This window comes from Gobio gobio (assembly GCF_949357685.1).
Source record: "Gobio gobio genome assembly, chromosome: 7".
Lineage (NCBI taxonomy): Eukaryota > Metazoa > Chordata > Actinopteri > Cypriniformes > Gobionidae > Gobio > Gobio gobio.
The window spans coordinates 49817762-49840196 of record NC_137103.1 but is presented as its reverse complement, the minus strand read 5'-3'; the positions used below and the strand labels follow the sequence as shown (position 1 = coordinate 49840196).

Sequence of the window (22435 nt, the reverse complement as noted above, 5' to 3'; positions counted from 1 at the left end):
TACACGGTATTGCTCATGCTTCCCTGGCATGTAGCCCAGCCTTCAGGACATCCAATCACAGGCAGCCCTCTGTGTCTGGGGGGTGGGGGCTTCTGAATCACACACACTCTGAGGAGCCCACATGTGCTTTTCCCATACATCACTGAACTCGGCCCCTGTAGCTTCCTCCATGCTCTCAGACTACAGTTTTGTTGTTAGCAGCAGGGATGACCCTTTCAGTTCAATACATATAGATTGATACAAATAGAAATATGTCTTGTAAGCCATGCATCAATCACTCATATGTTTAGGCTCATGTTTGTGCATTTAATGTGAGGTTGTTTGTAGTTAATGGGTGTGTGTCTGACTGATTTTTGCAGTAACGTCCAAGGAGACAGTCAGACCAGTATCTGCATCACCATCGAACCCGGCCTGCTCCTGAAAGGAGACATACTGGTAAGAATGAATTTCACAAAACACTATATATCAATATAATGCAAAATATGTATATTATATTATATATTATGGTTATATATATGTTTATATTATAGTGTATATATATATATATGTATATGTGTGTGACATTAACACACACACCTACAATATACACTATACTATATATATATATATATATATATATATATATATATATATATATATATATATATATATATATATATATATGTATGTATGTATGTATGTATGTATGTATGTATATATATATATATATATATATATATGTATATATATGTGTGACATTAACACACACACCTACAATATACACTATACTATACTATATATATATATATATATATATATATATATATATATATATATATATATATATATATATATATATATATATATATATATATATATATATATATATATATTAGCAGATTTTCCTTCCAAAGGCTCACCAATATAATGCATATATTATATTATATTAATTGTATTATATTATTTAAATTACACAATGGTATTTTTTTTCTTCTTTAAAAATAATAATAATACAACCTTACATTTTCACCAATATAGTTAATGTTGATTTCAAATTCACAATTACTATGTTACAGTAATGTGAATCATCATCAATGAGAATAATGGAAATAACAAAACAACTCAAATGTAAAACAATTTGGAAAATATTAATAATTGTTGTGAAATTAATGTCACAAAGCAAACAAATCCTACTGGTCCTATAATTTTCTTTATATAAAATGTAATTTCATACCATTTTTGCTTTTGACTTGTGGGGTTAAATATGGCACAGTTTTTTCCTCCATTTATGGGCATTTCTCAGAGCAACACACGCCAATAATAAAGCAGGATGTCTAGAGGGCCATCCATCAGACATTCATTCCTGATGAGAGACACTTCTCTGCATAGATTTATTTGCATTTTACCCCAGAAAGCTTTTTGGAAGAGAAATTAAAAAAGAGCTGAGTGCTTTATCATAGTGCTGTGCTCGTAGAGGAGCACTCTCTCTGAAATCAATCAAAAGAGCTGATCTATAGAGGACTCTCTCCTGAACACAAACCACAACACAAGCGTTGCGCTTTGGCCAAAGCATATTACACTGTAGATCAATATATCTGTGTGCATGAAGAAAAAGTATCAAAATGCGGGTCCAAGCGACTGAGATCACGAGTGAAAATACTTTGATTTTGCATTTCTTTTCATTACAAATGATATTATTAGCATAATTTGAGTGAAGTTCAAGGATGAATTTGCATGAATTTCTTATTATTTGATATGTCTACCTTTTGCTTTGTCGTCATCATATACATGCTTGGTTTTTAAAAGCTTCATTTTGTTGATTGTGAATCACTGTGATGCGTTTTTTCCGAAGCGGACCCCCCATGTGTGCGACTGAGTCTCTGCTGCAGTTTGGGAAAACCGCAGAATGCTTTGCCAGCCCCCATATTCCTCAATTTGGTTGTGTTTGTTTTGTTTCACTCTCCGACCTGAAAAGCTGTACATTTTATGTCTTTCTGCCCTAAGTGAAGTAGGTTAATTATAGTTATTTTGGGCAACAGAAAGAGGGATACAGTTTCCTCAGTGGCCAGTGAGGACATTTTTATGTCCCTGTCTGGGTTTTGGAGAGGCTCTGTTGTTTTACATACTTTCACTATTCTGACATCTCTGGCACTGCTGCACCATGGGAAGGCGAGGCGACCAGCATCCAAAACCTCTCAAACTATCTGTTCCAAGCCCATGAATAGAACTTTCTGTGCAGAACGTACGTGTGGTGACGCAAGATTACATTTGAATGATTTGCCATGCTCTTGAAGGAATGTTCTGGGTTCAATACAAGTTCAATACAACTTGTGCCATGTCGATTACCACAGAAAATAATTTCTGAACAAAGACGCATAAATCGTGGTTGCAAGTTTAAGTGAAGCAAACTCCACTCACAGGAATTACACTGGCGATGCAAAACCAGAAATTCATCCACCTAGAAAAGAAGCAAAAACAATTTTGTTTATGCTTCAGACAACATGACAAAAATACCAGTCTCACATTTCCGCCTGTAAATCCTGCAAAGCATTCGTATGTTTGCATAGAAGTTAAAACAATAAGCTGCAATAAAGTTAATAAACATTTTTTTATAACTTTATTTTTTTATTTGCTTGCTTGCTTTCTATCTTACTTAGACATGTCAAATCTCTTTTTAGTGGTAATTAAAGGATTAGTTCACTTTAAAATGAAAATTTCCTGATAATTTACTCGCCCCTGTTTCATCCAAGATGTTTGTGTCTTTCTTTCTTCAGTCGATAAGAAATGAAGTTTTTGAGGAAAACAATTCCAGGATTTTTCTTCACACAATGGACTTCAATGGCAACCAAAATGTTGAAGGTCCAATTCAAAGCAGTTTCAAAGGGCAAAAAAACCCTCCATATCCAACTTCAAAATCCTCCGACATCGTTGTTTAACCTTTTTTTTTTTTATAAAGGACATTTGTATTAGTCTTCGCATGAGCGCTTTGTAAACACGGGGGCGGTACTTCTGCCTACGTCTAGTGTGACCTTTCTGACGTGATTATGTCATCCATGACACGTCGCAGAGCAGTGCAAGAGGAGCAATTTAGGTTAAAAAGTATATACATTTTTTTTTAAAAATAGAAAATGACTGATGGTTTGGCTAGATAAGACCCTATTCCTCAACTGGGATCGTGCAGAGCCTCTGAAGCCCTTTGAAACTGCATTGATTTGGGCCTTCAACATTTTGGTTGCCATTGAAGTCCCTTGTGAGGAGAACAATCCTGAAATGTTTTCTTCAAAAAACTGAATTTCTTTTCCACTGAAGAAAGAAAGACATGAAAATCTTGGATGGCATGGGGGAGAGTAAATTATCAGGAAATTTTCATTTTAAAGTGAACTAATGCTTTAAGATTATCCCTCTAACACTGTCATAGCGTTTAACCTGGAACGTTTATGGTGGCTTAAAACTGGTTCATGTATCTACTGGTATGTCCTTTTTTCAGCCTGGCATATTTTCACTCAATAGTAGCATGTGATTTCTTGCGCTGCTTTCAGTCTGTGTGTGTTTCATGTGTGTTTTCTCATGCCCCCCACAGCTCAAGTGCTATCACAAACGCTTCCGCAGCCCGTCCCGCGATGTCATATTCCGAGTGCAGTTTCACACCTGTGCTGTTCATGACCTGGGCATCGTCTTTGGCAAAGATGAGCTTGATGAAACATTTAAAGGTATGCTGGATTTGCTTACTCTTGCATAACTCTATTTTATTTGATTTATTTATGTATTTATTTTTTTAATCGACTGTGTTGATGACACTGCTTTGGTCATTCCATTTTGTTTTTTCATGCTCTATTTGCCTTGGTTTACTCTTGCATACTGTTTTATTTTATTTTATTTATTTTTAAATCGACTGTGTTGATGACACTGATTTGGTCATTCCATTTCTTTTTTCAGATGACAGATTTCCTGAATATGGAAAAGTGGAATTTGTCTTTTCTTTCGGCCCAGAAAAAATCCAAGGTAAGAACTCTTATCTATTGTTGTTCATTTTCAGCTAATAAATGAATCACAGAAATACTGTAAATAGGGCATAAACTGAGCCCAGAAGCTTCTGACTGTGGATGGTAAATCATAGGTATGGACCATCTTGAGAACGGGCCCAGCGTTTCTGTGGACTACAATACCCAAGATCCTCTGATTCGCTGGGATTCTTACGAGAACTTCAACCAGCGCTGTGAAGATTCCATGGAAGGTGAGTGAAGCTGTAGTCTCATTTTCAACGAATGATGGAAATTATTCGATTTTTCCCACAGTGAATCCAGAATGGTTGTAAAACAGTTTTATTTTTACCTCAGACAAATTCAAAATTACCGGTTTCACATTTCTGCTTGTACATACTCGAAATAGTTTTTTCCCACATTTTAAGTTACTCTGAACACAATATATTATAAGCCAAGAACCAAGTCATCCAGCTATGAGGTGAATCATAACATTACAAACTAATTTGAAGCAAAAAAGTATTTAAAAATTTGACAAAAAAATACAAAGGTACAAGACTGTACTTAACAGCTTTATTGAGGGAAAGAACTACAATCCCATGAAGCATTGCTGAAGCATATATATATATATATATATATATATATATATATATATATATATATATATATATATATATATATATATATATATATATATATATATATATATATATATATATATATATATATATATATATATATATATATATATATATATATATATATATACATCAAAATTATATATTTTGAGCTTATTGCAAATTATGCCTATACACAAATAGTTTGAGAGTTTATGGAGGTCGACTCGATCACTCGCAGTGCTTCATGGGAGTGGGTGGAGCTAAATAGCTCTTAGGCACACGTTGATTCTTTTGACACACTGATTGGTGGAATTTTCTGTGTAGCATCATGGGTAATGTAGTTTTTCACCACAAATTCCACTGTTAAACACGGTTATTTAAAAAAATAAGTCAAAATATTGCAGGGCTTCAACATGAAGCAAATACCATCAATTAGCAACCTCGTAGCTCACAGTAGGTCTGTCTTTAAAGGTTTACAAAATATTGTTAAAAAATATTTTCCCTGTGGAGAAAATGAATGCCGTTTTTACTTTTGGAACACGACTGTTGCACTATAGTATTGTTAGCTTAGCAATATTCTAACACCAAACTCTATTGAAATCAGTTGTTAGTCAAGTCTCCTGTGCGCTTTGTAGGACACACACACCGATGTTGCCAGATCAGTCACATATACAGTACGAGGTTTCGTGACACTTCTTTAGTCTGTATAGTCTGTACATATCAAGGCAGCTCACTAGGTTTTGGAAGAGGGAGCTTTGTTTACTCCTTTATTAACTAATGATGGTCTCTCAGAGTTCACATAGAGTCTGTGTTCGGGTCATCTGTCAGTCCGACATCAGTTCATCAGCATTCTGGTTGCATTAGAGTTTTGTAACAGAGCTGTTTGTGGACAAGACTATGATAATCCGTGCGTGCGACAGAGACTGATTTAATCAGATGAGCTTGTAGTGCTGCTCTTTAACAAATCACAGAGTTCGAGTTAAGTTCACACACGCACACCGCCGTGTCACTGGAATTGTCCTCACACCCTTGTGGCCTAAGCTACGAGCCTCCTTATTTTGACTTGTGGTGTGCTTCTGGTCGTCAAACATGTGATTTGTTGTCCTTTTTTGAGACATCCTCATTTGGTGGGTCAGCTCTCTGGAGAGGGAAAGTCAGAGCGAGGAATTCAAGGAGGATATGTATGGAATTCTGTCGAGGTTTGGAAGTATAGTATATGCTTTAGTTTAATGTCCTGTTACACTTTTTTCTCATCATAGTCTGCTTTCATTTTTACTTTATTCATTATAAAATGATGTAGAGACAAATAATAAAGTCTACTCCAAGCATGCGTTGGTGAAATGGCAACTCTTACATAGCTAGACTTTAAAGGGTTAGTTCACCCAAAAATGAAAAATTCTGTAATTAATTCCTTACCCTCATGTCGTTCTAAACCGGCGAAACTTTCGTTCATCCTCACAACAAAAATGAAGATCTTTTTTGATGAAATCTTGGAGCTTTCTGTCCCTCTTTTGACAGCTATGCAACTACCTCTTTGACAGTTCAAAAAGTTCATAAAACTAATCCGTATGTATGCATGTATGCATGTATGCATGTATGTATGTATGTATGTATGTATGTATGTATGTATGTATGTATGTATGTATGTATGTATGTATGTATGTATGTATGTATGTATGTGGTTTTCCAAAGTTACTAACCGCTCAGCATTTTCACTGGCCACAATTTTGTTGTTGGGAAATGTATTGTTGGCTATATGTAAATGACCACTGTACACACCCAAATCAAGTCTACATGAAATGTTTAACATGACAGGTCATCAAATAGGCTTTAGCTCTGATAAGGTTGTGTGTAAAGCTCCTTAATCTAGACAGATAAACACTAACAGTTGCTTGTCTGGAAAAAATAAGATTTTTTGTTGTAAATATAATTTATTCTCAAGCAACAACAGAAATAAAAATCAGTGTTCTACCAGCTATGACATATCTAGCATATTTTGTGTATAAGCCCATACAATAGCCTAGTGAAATACATATCGATATTTTCCTGTGATATGACAGTTTATTTTATTAAATATCAAACATCTAAAAGGTGTGCATCATACCTGACTGCAAGTCATTCTCTTCAAATGCTTTTGAAATTAGAAACCTGTATTGTAGTATGTAACTTTAGAGACGGTCCCTAAATTCACGAATATCGAATGTCCAACGTCAAGCCAACTTTATGCCAGTCACATCAGATGCGCTGTGGTTCTGCTGTGATCTTAGTTTGAAACTATTTACGTTGCTGAAATAGAACAAAAACAGTCCATCACTGTATGATGAATGAATCTCTGCTTTGTTGTTTATGATGCGAGTGCAGATTTCAGTGAGAGAGAGCGCGCTCTGAACAAAACTGATGACTTATCTGAACGCCTTTTGATTATTAGACATTGTATTCATAAGATCAACAGAATCGCGTGTGATTGGTTATAATGCGCAACGCGATTATAACAGATGCCTTTTAAAAAGTCTACAATAAAATTCAACCCGCCAAAGTGGCTAGTGGGAGTGACTGTGTTACACACCACAGCTGAAATCCACACACAAATGGCAGGTTGGCGGGTGTCACAACGCTATCTCACGACCAATTCGTACGTATTTGTATGAGGTGGCTAGTTTGTACGATTCCTAACTCGTAATCCTCACTAGTATGAATTCATCCGGTTGGGTTTAAGGGCGGGGTTTGAGGTTAGGTAATTCGTACGAAATCATATGAATTAGCCACCTCGTAAAATACATACCAATTGCCGTGAGATCGGGTAGGGTGTCACTAACATTGTTCCCCTAATGCTATCAATAGACGGTTTTTGAACCTGGAACAATTAGGGTGGTTCAAAACTTTAATGCTTCGAGCTATTTATTTATGTATACTTTTTTGTTTGCCATTAATTACACTCAGCACTGCAATGATTGCATGTATGGTTGGAAAGTAGGAGAATACGTTCATCAGCACCAGTTAATCAGACTAAAAAGGGTGATTTAAACCAGATCTTGCCATTTGTGTGTGTGTGTGTGTGTTATGCATCAGAAAGGACTGAGGGCGGTCTGAAGGTAGTCTGGAGGTTGGTACGATCCCAGTATTGAATGGAGAACACACAGAGTCCAGTTTTCCTGTGGGAATTTGACCACAGCCACTCCACACTACCCTGCGTCCCAAGCCTCCATTTCCCTTGTCGGGTTCCAGTGGCCTTTTGTGAAATATTCCAGGCGTTGGCTGAGAATTGTGCAATTCATGCAGTGAGGAGACAGTCAGACCAATCCTGTCCAATCACAATGTCCCAAACAGCTACAACTATAAAACATTTTTTTCCAAAACCTCTTCGAAAACACCCATGCGGTGTGTTTATCTATTCGACAAGAGTGTGTTTAGATTATTGCAATCCAAAAAATACTTTTAAAACTGTCGAGACTGTATCGTTATGTTATTTTTAATATCCCTGCGGTCAAATTTAAGGAGCTCCAGTCAGTTTAGCACACATTTAAATTCTACTCTGTTCTACGTTGAAGCCATTTGAGATGACAGGCTATAAAGTCTGCCACCCTCTTGACCAGTCCTTTCTTTAAATAGGGCAGGCAGAAATAGGCTGCCACCTTTACGAGGGGTGTAAACTAATCCAAATCTCTGGTCAAGAGGCAAGACCCCAAAGCCCCTCTAACTGCCCCCTGGCATCACCTGGCAGTGTTTTATGCCCCTTTATGAGATGCCACATGCTACATATACTATATATACCATTCATAAGTTTGGGGTCGGTAAGATTTTTAATGTTTTTTAAAGAAGACTCTTGCATGAAGGCTGTATTTATTTGATGAATACAGTAAAACAGTAATATTTTGAAAATGTTTTTACAATTCAAAATAAATGTTTTCTATTTAAATATTTTAAAATGTAATTTATTATTCCTTTGGAGTAACGATACTGAAAATTCAGCTTTGCCACCAGTCTTCAGTGTCACATGGATCCTCCAGAAATCATTCTAATATACTGACATTTCTTCTTATTATTATTATGATGTTGAAAACAGTTGTGCTGTTGTAGAAACTGTAGTACTTTTTTAAAAAAGATACTTTGAGGAAAAACTAAGTTTCTGGTATAAACTTTTGATCCTACTGCCCACTTCTGCATGCTAGACAGAGGCTGTCTTCAGTCAGTAGGACTGTTGGATGGAAAGGGCACATTTGCAAATGAATCTAGATGCCTATCTCACAGTCAAACATCTCCATTGAGCGACTGCGGCCAGAGGACCGACTCTAGAGACATGATAAGCAGCCAGACATTATGCCTTTGTGCTGGATCTCATGCGTCCCGTCTGCCAACACTGAAGGACTGGCTAACATTGTCAGAGGAGAGAATGACTGGTACTAATAGACCAAGTTAGTACTAATAGTACTGGTACTAATAGGCTAGTTAGTCCATTGGCACAAGTATAAAGCCTGCATGCTAACTTTAACACACCCTCTATGGTGGCTTTGAAACGGCACTATGAAATGTTGGTACAGTAACAAATGTTCAATATTAGGGATGACACGGCAAATTGGGCTGAACTATAATGTATTGCCCCATAGGAACTTCAAGGGTTCATAAAAATATGTGACCCGCTCTGGCAAAATGAGTCGCAATGAGCAAATTTTCAAACATTTGTTATTATTATTTTCACATTCTCTATTTAAAAAAACAACTACAAAATGATGTATGATTTGTTGGAATCGGACAAAAAATGACAAAAATCAAGTTAACGTTTTCTGAAGGTTCCAAAACAAAATCACCCAACCACCATACCTTAAAATCCCTGGTAATAACACCAAATTTGACACACACCAAGTCAAAACCAAATATCTATAGGAAAAAATTAAATTCAACTTTTTCCCCATGATACCACAATTGTTTGATTAACAGTAATGAAACATACAGCCTATATATTAAGACCTACTGTAATGCACGGATCTAAAATAATGTTACACATCAGATGTGTTTCCTCAACAATTAACCAAACGTTAGATTCAACAGATAATGTTTGCATGAATACTCGCCATGACAGATATTTTGAAATACTATTATTTGTGTATATCGGGATCGTGCTGCCTTAGGTTGTCTTTGTGCGCATGCGTCGGATCTTTCAGTTAGCGCAAATAAGATCGTTTTCATGGACAAAGGAAAGGTACTCCTCCAAGAAAACCTACAAATAATGTTTAATTGCTATTTGGAGCATTGGGACCGCAAGACGAGGGCTTAATCGTCCAAAATCGTCAATTTTTCACTACATTTTTTGCCTTTAGCTCGAAACTATCCTGTGCGCATTGTGACTCCTTTTGCCAGCACGGGTCACATATATTTGGTACAGTAAAAACTTAGTTAGACCCTGCATTAAATACCTCGGCTCAATCTCTTTTTATCACTCCATAAATCAGAAAATACTGTCAAAAATTGCCACCATGTTTTTAGGAATAAAATATTATATTAATCTGGCGAATGATATATGAACAAATCCCTCTGTAAAAAACATCAGAATATAGAAGATTCTACTGAAATGGAGATTTCTGGCTCAGTGCAAGAGAAAATGGCCTTTAAAGACATGTATTGTAATTGAAATCTACAGATGCATTTAAAATTAACACTTAAATGTGCATTTTAAATGAAAGAGAACCATAATAGCAAAATTTTGCCGGTGGTGTCTTGCCTTAAGGTTACACTTGTGTGACTCGTGCACTATATTCCAAGTCTTCTGAGGTTTTACAATAGCTTTTGTGAGGGTCAGACCAAAAATGAAGTTTTTTGCACAAGACAATGTTTGGGATTGCTGAAGTCAAACCCTGCATGCATGCCGAGTCGTCCTGCCTCAATGCACACAATTGCAAATGAGACATTTCTCCCTGTTTTTCACACAAAGCTGTTACTTGACTTCAGAGGATATGGGATATTGTGTATGGATACATTTTATGATCCTTTTATAGTGCTTTTTGGAGGTTGATATTAATGTACCATCATCCACTTTTTGTTTAATGGACAAGAGCAGCTTGGAAATCAAAATTTCTACTTTTGTGTTTTCTATTGTAGTAACCGTTTCAGACTATTAATTTCTGGGTGAACAACATTAATGCATCTTATGTAGTCTACAGCCGTACAGATTGTGTTCCCTACAGTACTAGAGAAGTAAACCACTATCTTAAAACTCACTTAATCTGGACCGAGCACCATAATTAGAGTAGACCTGCCCACAAATGAGAGGGCAGCATTTTAAGATAATAATGCGTTATCTCTTCTTGGATGTTAATGGCGCAGTAATTGATGTCTTATCGGCTCCGTGCCTTGACCACAGATAGCACTTCTCTGTTTAACAGGAGCTGCTGGCAGGGTTAGAGCAAAACTAGGCCAATCTTTGTTGGTCCACTGATATTTGTACACCTCAGAAACCACAGACACTACACTAGCTGGCCTCAATGCTGGGCTGGGATCCATCGAAATAGCTTTCCGTGTCTTACTTTCTAAGCCAAGTTTACAAATCATGCTGTCATGGGCGTTTAGAATAATTTGCGTTGATTGATTTAATATGTCCATAAAAAAAATCGATTTAATTTTGATGTGATGTATTTTTGAATTAAATGGAAAGCCGTGATTTATTTTTTATCCCATCTGTAATTAATGGGATTCTGATAAGTGAGCAATGATATTTTTTTCCTTGCTCACATGGAATTATTATTATTATTCTGCGTAGCTTTTCACAGCTCATTTTTCATTGAGTTTTTGATAATAAATATTTGTACTGAAGGCAAATCGGTGATTGAAATGGTTAAAACTTATCTTGTATAATATGAAATTAAAATGCAAACTATTATTTTAACCTAAATCTCGAGCCCATTGAATCAATATTCAAGATTTTAGGAATTGAATATACAAATTATAATGTATGCACTACCATTCAAAAGTTTGGGGTCGGTAAGATTTTGTTTTTGAAAGAAGTTCTCCAAGGCTGCGTTTATTTACTCCAATAATTCAGTAAAAACTGTATTATTGTGAAATATTATTGGAATTTAAAATAACCATTTATTTTTTGAAAATATGTTAAACTGTGTTAAAACTGCAATTTATTTCTGTGATGCAAAGCTGAATTTTCAGCATCATTACTCCAGTCTTCAGTGTCACATGATCCTTCAGAAATCATTCTAATATGCTGATTTGCTGCTCAAGGGGTCATGAATTGAGAAATCAACTTTTCATTCAGCCTTTGATACATAAAAGTTAATCGTGATATAAGAATATCCTGTAAGTTTCGGAGCTGAAAACTTCCTTGTTAGTCAAAGAAAAGCTTTTATTGACACCAAGCCCAGCAAACGCTCGTTCTCAGAATATGTCGACCACTGACGTCATCATGTGGTGAAACGCCGCCTCAAGCCGCCCACTGACTCGTGGAGCTAAACTGATCGCGCTACCGGGCAATAAACATGCCAAAGATAGCAAGATATTGCGCTGTGCCTGGTTGTGGAAGAACACAGTCACTGCATAAGCTTCCTTCAGATTCTAATATTAGGAATGTGTGGCTGAACTTTACTTTTAATGAAGTTCCAGCTCATGTGCGTAAGACATTGGACATTTGTTTGCTTCATTTCACCGCGGAATCGTTTGTAAACAAGATACAGGTCGACACTAGCCTGGCTCCGCCCTCCTACGTACTTCCGCTCAATTTTCCTTTTCCTTCAGTACTCCGTCTGGGACTGCGGTATATTCTCTGGTTTTCTCAGATCAAATTTTAACCGGTCCAATCAGCGAACAGAGGGAGTGGCTGAGAACAATGACGTTGATGTTGTGCGCTAGTTTGAGATGACATACGTCACGACCAAACGTTAGCGGTCTCTGGGCAGATCCAATAGTTTTAAACTTCAACAGAGTACCCGCCTTCAAGGAAGTTTACGCTTGTCAATGGAAAGTGGCCAGACTCTCTGTACAAATGAAATGTATGAGAGTCTGGTAGGACCAGGCTAGGTGATTTGCAGACATATAGAGATTAAAACACAATGTGCCTTCTATATTGGATCCGACAGAACGGTGCAACACACTTATGTGAGTAAAACATGTTTGTTATATGTGATAGTATTGCATTGTTACAGATCGTTTGATATCTACTGATTATGTTGCGGAAGTTTTGAACATGCTGATTTGTCTGCAGTGAAGGTTTGCTGATGCACGTGCTTGGCTTGTGTGTGTGTGTGTTAGTGATGCACGGTTCGCAGACATATCCACCGATCGGGCGGGCCAAGTAATAAAAAATAACATTCATATTATTTGCGGGTGGATGAGAGATAAATCATTGTGTTTGTTTGATTTTTGCGAGCCCTGTGGGCGATTCATTCCGGTTGCCGTTTCTCCACATTGGAAGTTTTCAAAACAATTCCTCACATGTACTGACGGGGGAGCCGAAACTCATTATTATGCAAAACTGTTATCAATCATAGCAGTGGGTGTTTGCTTTCAAGTCTTCAATGCGGCATGCCCATAAAAACCAAGCGTCCCAAGAGAGAGGCTCAACATCAGGGTATAAAATAGCCTATTGCTTATTCATTATGATGTTTTTGAATGTAAAAACCACGCAAATGTAATACGTTGAAATAAAAAAGCCAGTTCATTACACCTTAAAAAAAATTAAAAATAATGCATCCTTGCTGAATAAAAGTATTCATTTCTTAAAATAGAAAAAGACTAACTGACCCTAAACTTTTAAATGGTAGTGTATATTATGTGTATATAGAATGAACACACATTTTAACCTAAAATCTTAATATTGTTTGAAAAAAAAGCCCATTAAGTCCATGAAGACATTAGAATTGACATAGAATCACAGCATTGTGTAACCGTCCACACAGAGCCTAGTAAACATAAGACAGTGAAAGGTGAGGACAGGCCTTGTGACAGTAAAAACAAGCCCTCTGTCCATCAGTGTCATTGAGGGTGGCTCGGACTCCTGGGGTTCGGCTTGAGAGACTGGAGGGGAGTCAGGAGGCAGCGCCAAGGCCTTGTTTACCATGGCCTCCCCATATTTGGCTAAGGCCCTGCCCACAGCATTTTTGGGATGGTTGGGTAAGAAAAGTGTGACGACGGGGAGATGGGATTGGAGAGGCGCTGACAGAAATGGTGTGTGAAAAAGAGCCAACTCCTCCAGCCTGGATACCAAAAGCTCTTTTTGTTATCAGTCACTAGAGGGAGAGTGACAGAGCGAAGAGTCTCTGTTCACTGCACACACACACCAGACTGGACTGTAAGAATAACTGTCTTTATTGGACCATAAAAGCCCAGAAGAGGTAGAAGAAGCGTTTGGAGAGGAATGTTGAAGCTTGACAGTACCTGATCTGCTCTGAGGTAAAGTTGTGTGAATGATTTTTCCTCTCACAACTTATTTTCTGTGACTTGTTGTGTCAACCACAAACGGCAGTACGCTTTGGTTTGTTAGATGTTTATGTGCGATTCTTTGAATCTGGAAACTTCTGTGTTTCTAATGAAAATATATTTTTAAACTGTAATTTGGATTTATGTTTAATGGATAGATCATAATAGCTTGACACTTTTTTATTGTTTCATTGATTACCCCCCCCCCCCTAGTGTTGAAAGGTAAAATTCGTCAAATATTTGTCAGATACATTGATTTTTTCCCCCTCAACCTGTGAGAATGTTTGAACATCAGAAATGTCATTAACTTTTTACTTAATGGCAAATTATTAGCTGTCATCATAACATTGTATTTCTTTCTTTTTTTTAATACAATTTTTATATAATATTTTTATTTTATTTTACATTGTTATACATTTTTTATTTATTTTTAAATATTGCATTTTCTCATAAAAATGACAAATTAATAATTTTATTAAAATAAAAATGAAATAATTGTATTATTATTATGAAATAATGATTTTATGGTATTTTTTAATATTTATTTTTCATTTTTATTTGTATAAAATCAGTTAATTTACTACTAGCAAACATCATCACACACACACACACACACACACTTGGGTTTTCACATTTTATGGAGAATTTCCATAAACACAATGATTTTTATACTGTACAATCTGTATTTTATATCCCCTAACCCTAAACCTACCCATCACAGAAAATGTTCTGCATTTTTTACTTTAAAAACATAATTTTAAATGTATAAGCTGTTTTCCTTATGAGGACCAAAAAATGTATCCACAAGGACAAGGATTTTGGATATTGCCATCTTTGTGGAGACATTTTGTTCCCATAATGTAGGGTTGACCAGGCCACACACACACATACATACACACACACCCACACATATATACACACACACACACACACGTACACTAAAACTCGCATTGCGGTTGATCAAGTCTATGGTCAGATCTTTATTTTAGTAAATGTGATGCATGTTTTAATATAGATGAAGCATAGTTTGAAGAAGTTTTATTTTTCAGATTTGCCAATAAATAAAGAGTCACCCTTAAATGCCAACAGTATGCTTACACCCTCATTATTTTTGTTGAAGCACGATATGAAGTTTTCCTAGGCTGCAGAACTTCCAACAATTTAAATGCATTTTCAAGGCTTAGAGTGCTATACTTGGTTTGAATAAATGAGAACCCAACAGGTTTTGAGCTTGCATTTAGAAAAATTGCACTTTTAAATGAATCTCACTGGCTGCATTTAATTTCACCATCTCAGACTGTATTTTCTCTTTTCCAAAGTTTCGCAGGCACAGCTGATTTCCTTATTATGAGACTAAGTGCGGTTAGCACATATTTAAGCTAAGCTCTTAAACAGAGCGTCTGCTACGGTTTCATCACAGTTGTTGCAGGATTGGTGTTTGAATTGCGTTTTGGAGTTCAGCTGTGCAAAGCTGAGCTTTATTATGGTCTGTTTGTGTGGCTGGCAGTCTAACTGTTACGTAATAAACGTGTCTACACATCAAGCTGGCTTCAATTAAACCTTCTTGCGATGGATGGCTGGGCCTCGCTATCCCAAATGTTGTTTAATTATGTGGCTAGAAACCAGTAGCTTTGCCAACAAAATGAGACGGTTAACCCTTTCAGCACGCCGTAGTTTAGTTCTCAGCAGTGGCATTCACGGAGACACCGCACTGTCATCACAATGCTAGGCTTTTACTGTCACCATCTGTTAACACATGACACCAGAGGTGCACTTTTCGTGTTTCCCCTCTGACGGATTTAACTACCTGAGGACTGTTTGTTCACATGTGTGGTCTTCCGGATGTTTTTGTCGTGTTGTTTTGAGACCGTGGCAAAAGCTATGGCTCATCCACAGATAAGTTGGAATTGAAAATGAAATGGAAATGTCTGTTGAAAACGATTCCTGTTCATCACAGCGTTTGACACACTGATTCTGGACAGGATTCGGCTGTGGAATAATGATTTTTTTTCTTGGCCCTTTATACTCTTATTGATGGGGTTAGTGGAGTGAAGACAGGAAATGATGCTGAGAAAAGATGGAATGGGATCAGGAAATGCCAAACTTGAACTCCTGTCACCTGTAGGGATGTACGATCCAGTGAGGTCTGGAGTAATGCCTTTACTCACTGAATGGGTCACGCAAAAAAAAAAGGTCACATTTTACCCTCAAATTAAAAGAAAAAAAAAAGATAGTTTTGTATTTTGACAATACATTCTCATTCTAAATTCTTATTGTTTTAATAATGTAATATTTTACTTCTGCTATTTTTATTTATGTTAAATGTGTATATTTTCTATACTTCAAGTTCTCAGTTAGCCTGGCTACTTCCACTCAATTTCCGGTCAAATTTTAACCGGTCCAATCAACGAACAGAGGGAGTGGCTGAGAATGATGACATTGATGTTGTGCGCTAGTTTGAGATGACATACATCACAAACAAACGTTAGCGATTGGTTATGGCAGATCCAGAGTAGCTCTGGGCAGATCCAATAGTCTTAAACTTCAACAGAGTACACACCTTCAAGGAAGTTAACGCTTGTCAATGGAGAGTGGCCAGACTCTCTGTACAAATGAAATGTACAAGAGTCTTGTAGGACCAGGCTAGTTCTCAGAAGGGATTTACATTACATTTCTTACTGTAATATGTTTGTTTTTTTATCAGAATAAATAACAAACACGATGTACTAACACTTTACAATATATATGTTTTATATATAAATCTATTATATCTAATTCAAAAGTATATTTTGCATTAACAAAATAAAGCATACTTCTAGGGCCAGTTCACCCAAAAATGATAATTCTCATTAATTCCTCAACCTCATGTAATTTCAAACCCGTAAGACCTTCGCTCATCTTCAGAACACAAATTAAGATATTTTTGGGGAAATCCGAGAGCTCTCTGACCCCTTCATAGACAGCTATTTAATTAACACTTTCAAGGTCCAGAAAGGTAGTAAAGACATGGTTAAAACAGTCCATTTGACTCCAGGGGTTCAACCTTAATATTATGAAGTGACGAGAATACTTTTTGTGTGCAAAAAACAAACAAAAATAACTACTTTATTCAACAATTTCTTCTAGCCTGCGTCAGACTCTTACGCTGTTGACATAGTGTAAACAGTGCAGTGCATTATTAATTTAAAAATACTATTATTTATATAATTTTATTATCTGTATTAGATACTCATATTTTAAAAGTAATGCAGTAAATATAGGGGTGCACCGATCCGATATTAGTATCGGATATCGGCCGCGATACTGACAAAATAGCTGGATCGGGGATCGGAAAAATTAACAGATCCACAAGCCGATCCAGGTGTTTTTTTCCGTTGCAGCAGAACCTACGTCATTCGTCAGCTTCACGTGTGTCGCATGCTAGAAGGGAGCGAGCCAGAGAGTCGGCTGTGTGGAGGAGATATTTCACGCTTGCCACGCCAACTAGTTCGTCGCTGTTTCGAGGGTATTACTGCAAAGTCAGGGTCTTTCCTGCATTGACATTTTTTTGACGGCCAAAGCCTAATTTGATGAGTTATTGTGATTTACGAGTGATGTAGAACAGATGCTGCGCTTGTGACTGACTTGAGTGACAGAGAGACCGATCTGAGAGCTCCTCCCCCGCGCGCGCTGTCTGGGTCTTCAAAATAATCAGTGTTCGCTCTCATATTTCACATATTAATCCAAATCAAAAGCTCGGAAGACCGAAACCATGTTGCACGTGACACATTCGGACAATTTTGTCCTTGAATTATCACTGGGTGTGAATTGCGCTCAAAAAACATTGACTATTCTCTGACCAGCTGACATAAAGCATACTTTCAATAAGCGGGAGACAAATTATATCCAGTTATGAAGTGTTTTCTGTGTGTTGACATCTTTCGCGATGTTCTAACAGACGGGATTCGCACACAACGCGTCTGCTAATGTCCGATTCGTGACCTAATGACTCCTTTGAACCGAATCATTTTAACGACTGGCCAGAACAACTGATCTGTCCAACACTGAACTCATGAACTCAGTTTATTAATTTACTCAGAACGCAACTGAAATGAGAACACAAGTGTGCTTACCCAATTTAGCAAGAGTGGGTAGTAAGAATTATTTTTAACAGTATTTCATCTTATTTCTGTTGACAATGTGTAGTAAAATAAAAAGGCCTAGCCTACAATCATTTAATCTGGAGTGAGGTGAAACCAGAACAAAGTTGTTATTAGCTAGCTGAAAATTTTTATTAAATTGCATATGGCAGAAAATTAGACTATTTGTTAATTTGTAATGCTACTTTTTAATATTGATATGATTATATACCAAAAAAATTATCTGTAGTGTAAAAAATGTTTGGTAACTGTCAGATTACTATTGTATGTTTGACCAATACACTGTTTTTTGTTTCCACTGCTACATTTTATTTATTTAAAGAAGTTAGATTACATTCTATTTTAGATTTGAATGCACAATTGTTTTTTAAATAAATAAGAATTCAACACCTTACATACATCTGTTATTTTGTCTTAGTTATGTTTAGTTAGTAAAGTCTGGTGCCTTTAGTCTCTTCAAGGAAGGTATAAGGTGGAAGATATACAGTTTATTATTAATTCAACAATATATCGGATCGGTATCGGGTATCGACAGATACACAAAGCCCAGGCATCGGTATCGGTATCGGGACTGAAAAAGTCGGATCGGTGCACCCCTAAGTAAATATTGCCTGGACAAATCCCATTTCAATAATATATAATTTTTTTTCCCACCTTTTCTCACCCTTTCACAGTAAGAAGAAGGATTTTTGTTCTTGCATTACAATATTACAACTGCTGCTTGGTTTGAAAATAATATCACAATACAGCAAAATTAGGTTTAATATTATTTCAGCAAAATATAATGGTGAATGATGAACTTTGAAAATGTTCTTGACAAGTTTTGTGAGATTTACCCATACGCAAAAGCAACATTTTCTGCTACAGAGATTTGGTAGCACTTTATTTCGATGGTCCACTTTAGACATTCTACTAACTATAAGTAACTTTGCAACTACATGTCAACTTATTCTATGCTGAACCCTAACCTAACAGTCTACTAATACTCTGAGAGTTTGTTGACATGTAGTTGCAAAGTTACTTATAGTGGACCATCAAAATGTAACCTTGAATTTGACTGAAATGTAACAGAATTGTCCTAATTGTCCCCACCATACCCCCGATTACAGTGCTCCTGCATACTACCTGTGATGGACATTTGAACCCTTAGATCTGCTGTCATGAGATGTGTGCATGCATCATCCCAGATCTCCGAGCAGATCAGTCTGCTGTATATACAGAATGTCTCTTTATTATGTAAACAGACTTTAGATTTGTCCCTTCAGATCACTGGAATTAAACTGCTTCGACTCCAAACTCATTGTGCAATAGCAAATGTCAGATCTTATGAAAGGCCTGTGTGCACATCATGCCCAGAATGTTCCTGAATCGCCCCTCCAGTTTTACGAACACAGAGACTCAGTTGTTCAGCGTGTGTCTGCTGTAGGCTGTTTTGTCAGGCTGTGTTCAGGGCCTTCAGGAGGATTCACATTTAGCCAATCATAACATTTCACCTTCGACCTTTGCCTTCACACCCACGACACGCCCGCAGCTGCTGTCCAGACCCCTCTCGTCGTCTGTGTTTGTCTTCAGATTTAACTACCGTGGAGAGGAGCAACGCTCTCTGGTGAAGAGCGGGAGGACTAGTTTACCGGCCGATCAACACTCCACCTCCTCTCCCCTCCACTTTACAAGACAAGATTGTCTTGTTTCTCTCCTGCATTCCAGAGGCCTACGCACATAGCTCAGCACGGGTCAGATATTCCCCCTAAATAGCTGTCAGTGACCTGTGACAGATGGGGTGGTGTTGATATTTACGAGACTGAGAGTCCAGTTATGTGCACCCGTCTTCTATTAACGCTGATTGAGAAACCTTTTGGGGTTCCCTCGCGTAGTTACTGGTTTGTCAGATACCTGGTCAGGGATCTATATGTAAACTTTTAATAGAACCATGTTTCCACAAGGACATAACTGACGACATTACAACATAACCTGCATATACAATTCTTATGAATTACCAGGGTAAAATGGTAGATATGCTGCTTGATTTGCCTGGAATCATGCAAGATCAATGACAAGATCAATCTTGGTCCTTTTAAATGTATTCAGATCATTTTAGGATGTCTTCACACTTGGCATGTTTGGTTCTATTAAAACGAACTCTGGTGCGAAGGCTTAGTGTGGTTCATCTGAATAAGAACCCTGGTGCGATCCAATCAAGCAGACCGAAACCGCTGAAAAGATGGGTCTCGATCCGCATCCAAACAAACTCTGGTGCGGTTTGAATGAAATATAAACGCAACACAGACCAAAGACATGTAAACAAACCGAAATTTATTCTGACCCCTTCAACATTTTCTCACATTATCAGTTTATTCACTATAGTTTAGAAAATGGTATTCAAATTTGACAAGAACTCAGAGTTAAACTGTGTCAGAACAAATTCATCTTGATAATGTCCGATAACTTTGATAGAAAGGTATGTAATGGATTACAATCAGCTGTCAGCTGTTAAATTTAAGTACACAATTAGATGATACCAATTTAGGTCAACCACTGACCAAGCAATGCTTCATTTTGTTCAGTCTGTGGTGTAAAAGGTCGCATTAGAAATTGAAGAAAAAACATTTAAGCAAAACATGGTCAGGTCAAAGTGTCTGAATAATTTTGGTCCAACATTTTTATCAATGTTACTGGTAGTCACTGTATGAAAAATGTTTGGGTATAATATGTCACAGTTTACTTTATTTTGCTATCCTCGCTTACAAAACTATAGTGTCCTGAACCCACTAGTAAAAAATGATATCTGGTGTCTGAATAATTTTTGGTTTGATTGTAAACGAAGTTTGCCCATCAAAGTTCGGTATAGTGAAGTGACGTGTGGCCAAGTATGGTGACCCATTCTTGGAATTTGTGCTCTGCATTTAACCCATCCAAGTGCACACACACAGTAGTGAACACACACACCGTGAACACACAGCCATATTGCTGTGGCGCCCGGGGAAGCAGTTGGGGGTTCGGTGCCTTGCTCAAGGGTCTCACCTCAGACGGTGGAGGAGAGCACTGATTATTCACTCCCCCCACTGACAATTCCTGCCAGACGTGAGACTCGAACCCACAACCTTCAGGTTACGAGTCCGACTCTCTGACCATTAGGCCACGACTACCCACTAAAAAATGTATAGGCATCAGAACTGCATCTGATGTATAGGCATCAGAACTGCATCTGATGTATAGGCATCAGAACTGCGTCTCCTCGGAGCAGATTCGTTTGTGTGTGTGACGGAGGGATTCCTGACAGTGTTTCACCTTCATGCATTTTATAAGCTCTTCACAAGTTCTCAGCTGGATATTAAGGCTACGCACATACAACGAGCACATTTAGCCAATCACACAGCATGGATGTTCGTTAAAGGCCCACTGAAATCAAAATAAAGTTTTTTAGCTTTTAGTATGATTATCTTAGCCTTGAGGTTATGAATAAGCTAGTGTTCCAAAACAATGACAAAATTTGCATTTAGGAGATATAAGCATTCAAAACTTACAGTCTCTCACTTCCGTTAAAATGAATATCAGATTTTGATGACATCATCGCAGACTTCACCTTCTCATCAAATCTTCTGTCCAATCAAATGCGCTCTAGAATCTGAAGTCCCGCCCCCTGCATTATAAATAGACCCTGAACTGCGTCTGAAAACTGTCAGGTGTTCACGCATTTACTATTTTCTACATGGTGAATGGCACATAGCGCACAATATATGCAATAGGAAACGATTCAGACAGTGTAAATATGCTTTCAGTTGAGGCGAATGAAGTCTGGGTTCACGATAGTTTCATGCGCACCGCACATACATAGTCTAGACCAGAGCCATTGACTACATACACGAGAGCGCAGCGTGGATCATATGCGCAAGTCGGCGCAGACAACAAAACATATCGGACCCATTTAAATGCTGCACAGAATGCTGTATTTCAAGGAGATATGGAGGAGATTATGATGATAAACGGTTAGAGGAAACTGGTATTAAAAAAACAGAAAGGCTCTAGTCAAACTGTGGTAATAACGAAACGCTATTGGCTTTTACAAAAAAGGGGAGGAGCTGCTAACAGCTGGAGCTGTTTGAGGGGAAATTACGTCAACACATTGAATAATGCTGCTCGTTCCAAGGCACTTCAGTGGGCTTTTTAAGTTCCGGCCAATCAGGTTGTGAACATATCCCTATGCGTTTAGGTTTGGTGTTGAAATGTTACTGTGAATGCTACCCTTAAAGGGGTCCTATTATGCTTTTTTATTTTTATTTTTTATTCAAATTTCTTTAGTGTG

The 22435-nt window shown here is 37.3% G+C and overlaps 1 protein-coding gene across 17 annotated transcripts in view; it reads left to right on the top strand.

The window, feature by feature from the left end:
- Positions 1–22435, top strand: part of tns1b (tensin 1b) — a 322198-nt gene that overhangs the window by 249407 nt on the left and 50356 nt on the right. For all 17 annotated transcript variants that reach the window (XM_079822505.1, XM_079822502.1, XM_079822492.1 and 14 more), the window contains 4 exons: positions 360–435; positions 3560–3689; positions 3916–3981; positions 4097–4213. In XM_079822505.1, coding sequence (XP_079678631.1) covers positions 360–435; positions 3560–3689; positions 3916–3981; positions 4097–4213 — 389 coding nt within the window. The remainder of the gene's footprint in view (positions 1–359; positions 436–3559; positions 3690–3915; positions 3982–4096; positions 4214–22435) is intronic.